The sequence below is a fragment of the Pelecanus crispus genome, chromosome Z, assembly GCF_030463565.1.
Source record: "Pelecanus crispus isolate bPelCri1 chromosome Z, bPelCri1.pri, whole genome shotgun sequence".
Classification (NCBI taxonomy): domain Eukaryota; kingdom Metazoa; phylum Chordata; class Aves; order Pelecaniformes; family Pelecanidae; genus Pelecanus; species Pelecanus crispus.
This window is the reverse complement of record NC_134676.1, coordinates 55,700,891-55,706,890: the sequence shown is the minus strand read 5'-3', so window position 1 is coordinate 55,706,890 and position 6,000 is coordinate 55,700,891. Positions and strand designations below refer to the sequence as shown.

The 6,000-nt window shown below is 39.4% G+C and overlaps 1 protein-coding gene across 2 annotated transcripts in view; it reads right to left on the bottom strand.

Annotated features, from left to right (window-relative positions):
* Positions 1–1,381: 1,381 nt before the first annotated feature.
* Positions 1,382–6,000, bottom strand: part of KCMF1 (potassium channel modulatory factor 1) — a 55,182-nt gene continuing 50,563 nt past the window's right edge. Inside the window, exons 6-7 of one of the 2 annotated variants that reach the window (XM_075726702.1) lie at positions 3,747–4,050; positions 1,382–1,997 (exon numbers count right to left, since the gene is read on the bottom strand). In XM_075726702.1, coding sequence (XP_075582817.1) covers positions 1,736–1,997; positions 3,747–4,050 — 566 coding nt within the window. In that variant the 3' untranslated portion in view covers positions 1,382–1,735. The remainder of the gene's footprint in view (positions 1,998–3,746; positions 4,051–6,000) is intronic. The other variant, XM_075726703.1, reaches the window with a different exon arrangement.

Here is a 6,000-nt window from a genome sequence, read left to right as displayed (position 1 = left end):
GAGGTAACTCTCAGACCAGAGGCCTCATGTAAAGTTTCCCTTGAAACATTTTCTGTTGCAGAGACTAAAAGAAAACAAAGCTAGTACTGCTCTATGTGGAAACAATCAGGATTTGAGGATTTAAAAAAAAAAGAATGGAACTTAAACTTCAGTCTATGGGGTTGCTTCTTTTTGCTGCTGTTATTTTGGATTAGCATACACGTCACAGTTCTGCTGAGAACACCATCTGGTGTTCAAGTCTGTAATTTTACTCTAAAATGCTAGCAATGCTGCAGAGATGGAAGGATACAGAGAAAGAGAGAGGGAGTGAGGTGAGAAAGATCTGGAAAGACACCATTATGATATAAGCCTAGTTTAAATTTTCATCAGAAGCTGTGTGCACTTGTTTTTATAATCTAACTTTACATTCAAAAAAAACCCACCAAGAAAAAAAAAGGGGGGGAGGGTCGGGGGTGGGGATGACACCAAACCCCATATCCCTTCTGTCCTTGTCTTGGGGCTATTATAAACTTCTATGCACAAGAACACCATACTCTCTTTTTTCCCAAACCAGTAGGGTTAACAGTATAGGCATGTAGGTGGCACGATTCAACTAAAAGGCTTTTTCAACTTTTTTATACCAGCAAAAATAACCAAAAGAAACAATAAATAAAAGGTGCTAAAGTTAGCATTAAGAATTCAGTTGTAATATACTGACAATCTGGGAATCCAAATCCTCAAGCTCTCCTGATACTGACAGGTCTCTGCAAACTATGAAGCAAATACATAAATAACTCAAAATATGATTGAGACTGTGAAAGGTTTTTTAAACTAAGACAACATGATCCAGGTTAACTTTTTTTTTTTTTTAAAACACAGTGAATATATGAATTGTCTACACCTGAATAAAACATATTTAACAATTAAAAAATTTTAACAACCACAAAAATGAAAAAACTTTAAACAAAAGTGAACATCATTTGATTTTAGGGCACACAAAAGCCCCTTGCAGTAGCTTCCAGCAGTGGCCTTACTGTTGTGTCTCCTACAGATGCATAAAATGAAGTTCAACTCCACACCAAGGTGATGGCTAACAGGGCAACATAATGGTCACATACAGCAAAATGCCACACCCTGGTCACAATATATCCCACTGCAGAGTTTCCATCCTGTGGGGGAACAGCACATAGAGATGTCATTCTGTCACATATTATTCAAAAGCTACTTTGTGGCCACAAACTGCTAGTCAGTGCTAACCTTTTTGTCACATAACCTTTGAATAATGGGAAAGCTTTGGGTTTTATAGTTTTTCTCCTTGTATTTAAATTTTTAAATGACAAGGTAACTAAAACTCATGCACGCTGCAAAAAACGTCATGCAGTAGTTAAGGTAAACCATCCAAGCAGTTTTTATTCATTAATATTCATAAATACACACAGCAGCTTCATTAGAGATTTTTCATTTTTTTCCTCTTCAGTTTGAATGTGGAGTATTAGGAGAGCCTTTTGCATGTCAAGGTACAGGACACAGAGCTTTTTGCTCTGCACTGCAACCTACATTTACCTGCTAGAAGTAAAAATTAGTTAAGTGGAAATGATTATCATATATATCTTTTCTCTCTTTCTTTTGAATGTACACAATGTAACAAGAGTGACAGACCTGAAATTACAATCACCAAAACAAACCCAAGATAGCTGTTGTCCACTTTCATTGGCAAATACAGCACAGAGGACATTGTCTGCAAAGTGGGATGTCATCAAAGAGGAGGTGGAGGAGGCTCGTTTCCTTTATTACTCTCTTTTAAATTTAGGTTTTCTAAAGCAACATCTAGAGGCATAATATCTACACAGCCCATAGCACCAAAATCTGCAATCTCCCCCCGCTCATCCTCATCTGAGGAGGAACTTTCTTCCCGCATCAAAGTGGACAGTAGAAGCTCCTGAACAAACAGGCTGCAGTCTGCCCGTTCGCTTTCCATTGACTGACGCTCTGCTTCCGACATCTTCGGATCGTTCAACCTGTACAGCGGCAAGGGAAGAGAAGACAGGCAGTTGGTGAACGCCCATTTCACCAATGACACTACTGACAGGCACAAAGGGCACTCGAAAAAACGCTCCTTCAGGGCAGTCCTGGCTTGCCCTTCAACATGTACAGCTCTGGCAGCCTCCGACACCTCAGTACAACAGGCATGCATTTAACAAACCACCCTTCCCCTATTGCTACAACAGTATTTGAAGTGGAGCCTAAAGCTAGAGGAAAATAAAAAGATATTTGTGAGGTTTCCTGCTATTCGGGAGCCTTTTAGGGAGGGCTGTTGTGATTTCCTAGACACTCATTATGTGCCTGTTTTGTTTTTAGGTCAACTTATTTTAAACTTATTTTTCAGGTCAAGTTCACATATGCCCCAAAACACATTACTGCATGTGTAAAGCCTAGGGATTCCCAAAGCATGGTGGAATGGCCGTTCCACCACTTCTCCTAGGTTATAGTGCATGCCCTGACAGGCGAGGAAATTGCTTGCTCCAACTCTTGAAAGTTGTAGTCTGTGACACTTACAGGTACTTAAGTTTCTCAAATAATAATGAGTTTCTGATTGAAAGATGTCACATGGTATTATCTTGCACTTAGATAAAAATCAGATTGACTCAAATCCAGGTTTCTTGATACAGGAGCTGTTAAAATGCCCACACTCTTTCACAATACCAAAGAGACAAACAAGAATATGTATGGGGGATCATGCCAGGGGAGATGTGGAAAACATTTTTACTTCAGGTCAATAGGCAACCTTCTAAAAGAACTGGAATGACACAGTGGGTGACTCCTCTTTAAAGTAACTCTGGGATCTATTTCCAAACCAGACAAGTATTTGGTTAATTAATAGCATCCTTTATTTGCTTTGTTGTCCAGTCTCTAAAATAATTAACATATAAACCCCTATTCAACCTTCAGCTTTTGCTAAAGATTGATTTCCTATTGAACAATACCATCTTTTGACTCTCTGGGTGTTCATTACAGCTTATACCACTGGAAACTCACTTGTTTTGTTGGAAGTAGTAGGGGAAACAAGCACAATTTAGCTAAGAAATATTCCTTTTGTTCCTCTTGAAGTTGAGACGCAGCAACTAATGTTTACCCATCGCTTAGGAGCAGACAGACAGTAGGTTTGAAAAGATGTTACAAATGCAAACACAAGCGCTGTCTGTTGGCTACAGACTTGATGACAGATCTGGCAGAAGTCCCCTGCCTGGAGTCATAAGTAACTTACTCAGCCAAAACTCAAAACCACCCTCCTTTTCAAGGTCTGCAGAAATCCATACTCAGGTCTAATCCTTTAAACACATTCCTAGGTGCACCAAAAAAACTTATGAGATTGCCTCTCCTTTTTGCAAATACTAGACCACCACAGGATATTTCTGCAGCCAGCTGCTGGCATTGGCTTTCCAAAAGCAAAGTAATTCCCTTGGGCCAGCTGTAAACCACTACTCTTGGATATTAAATTACCAGTTTTACTTTCATGCTAGAAATGTGGATGAAATCAAGTTTTATGTATTACACATTCTGTGACCACTGTTGACAACTACTGCAAATATATTCTGTACGATTAATTAGCCTGTTAACTCTGGAATATATTTGATCAGATGCTGCTTTAACAGGGCATGTGCTTAACCCCAAACACTTAAGTTTAATTCAGCTCTATGTCTCTATCAGGATTAAGGCAAACAGAAACGGTAAAAGGTAAATACAAGTAAATACACAGAACAAGTTACCTTGTAAGAAGAAACTGGGAATTCTGGATAGTCTGCTGACTGTTTTCTGTGTTAGATGTGTTGGTTGTTGTTGTAGATTGTGTCATAGTGGTGTTGACATTGATCGTGTTGGTGCGTCTAGTTGCATTGCGTGCAGTCTCCAGTTGTTGTCTTGCTGCCTGTGCATGTTGCCGTTCCAACTGCAGTTGCATCTGCAGCTGCTGTAACTGAGAAGCAGAAGGGCCAGAAGAGTTGAGCTGTCCTCCCGCAGAACGCCTCACACCTGATAGCTGAGATAAAAGCTCTGCCAGAGAAGAGAAAGTTTCTATGATGAAAGGTTAAGACCATCATTGTGTAATGAGCACTACACAACAGAATGAATACAGCCTGAATTCCAGTGCAACAATTCCTTTTTTCAATCAATAAAATCAAAGAACAAACAATGCTGAAGAGCCCATGAAGCTCTTGGAAAAAGTCCTAGCATTCAATGTCTCAAAGGGTAAGGAAGATGAAGACTCATTTATGCAGATTTATTCCAAATAAGAAGTCAATGTTGAATGCCTTCAAAATAACAGGAGAGACAATCTACAGTGAACGCCTGGCAAATGATGTCCACTGCAGCAATTCTCTGAAACTTCAAGTCAAAATAGCAACTCACTAAGAAACTACCTCAGTTGGGCTTTGGTTGGTGATTTTATTTTCCTCTCAACAAATGTTCCCTCAAAACACAGGCTTCACCTTCCCAACATCCCAGAGGAAAGCTGTGCTGCAGCAAAGAGAGAAATACCATACCACTGCTTCAAACATTTAATAAAAAATAGTTAAGAAAACATATTGAAGTATTGCCTCACATCAAAACTGAAGCGGCCAAGCACTTTTGCTGTATGAATTTTTATTTCTGCCAGGAGTACAGAAAAGGCCTAGTAATTAAAAAAATCTCCGTTCTTAAGTCCTCCGACTCAGAGGGATAGAATGCTTATAGCAAGTTTCATCCACAAAGAATTTTCTGAAACAAGTATTAGCAGCAAATCACTGCTTGGTGTATTACTGCAGAATCTCTTCTACACCCTGTGTAGATTCTTCTATCACCTGCTTGATGTAGTTGATGCAAGGACAGAGGAACAGTACAAAGTTACTATATAGGTCATGACAATTTTCCTTCCATTGCATTAAGAAAATATTGTTCTTCTAAATAAGGCTTTCTTTAAGGGAATAAAGCAAAATGCAGTTGTATTCCATGTCAGGAACTCAGGATGGTCAAGTCATTTTTACCAGCACTTATAGCAATCCAATGGAATTAAAAGTTATTTAACTTTGGTAATTATTAGAAAATGTCACAGGAGGGAAGAAAAAAAATGTAAAAAGATTTAACAGATGCGAGGAACGGCATTTATTTTAAAGAGAAAAATTCTGTGGACTTTCCTATTTTTTAACTCCAGTAAAAGGGTAGACACATCAAACTTCCAGACAAGATTTAGATGTACTTATTCTCACTCTAAGTTGAAGTATAAGTTAAAGCTTGGAGTATAGCAAACTGGTATTTTGAAAAGCAGATGCGAGCTCAAGACAGAGTCTCGCTATAAGAAGGGCACCCAGCTCAGTGTGCAACTGAACTCTGAACGCAAAAAACACAGCTTCCACCAAAAAAGACAAGATTCAGAAGAATGCTGCTAAGTGGGAAGGCCTTGTGAGGCTGAAAACAAACCTCAGCAGCCATTCTGCATTTAACTGAGCTGAACTACCTGCTCTGGTAAGAAGAAGATGAGGTTTTGCACTGGAGGCTTCACAAACATCCTCCCTCCTTGAACAAACTTCAGTCCTTTTCAGACCCTCCTGTGATCTCGCTTAACTTGTTTTCTTCTCTTGATGGGATACTTCTTTGCAGCTAATTTAATGAGTTAAATCAGGCCACAGCAGGCCAGCAGAGCACCAGAGCCAGTAGAAGGCAGGCAAGGAGACTATGATTAAGGAAGGCAGTGGAGCTGTAGCTCCCCTTTCAGGGGCAATGCCTCATTAAGCTGGCTGGCTACCTCCCTCTGAAGAAGTCACAACATGATAGTAGGAAGCTCCAGTTTAAGCATGATGCCTTCTTGGCATCTGTAGCAAAGGTGGATTATGGCAGAAGTTCTGAGGTTTCCTTCACACTTATACTGGCATGGTCAAAGACCACTGCATAAAAACATTTATATTTCCCCTTACAGAAAGTTATATTTGTTTCCAGGATTGTCTTAATTCTGTTTTTTCTTTCCTGTAAAAAAAAGTTATTTTCACATCA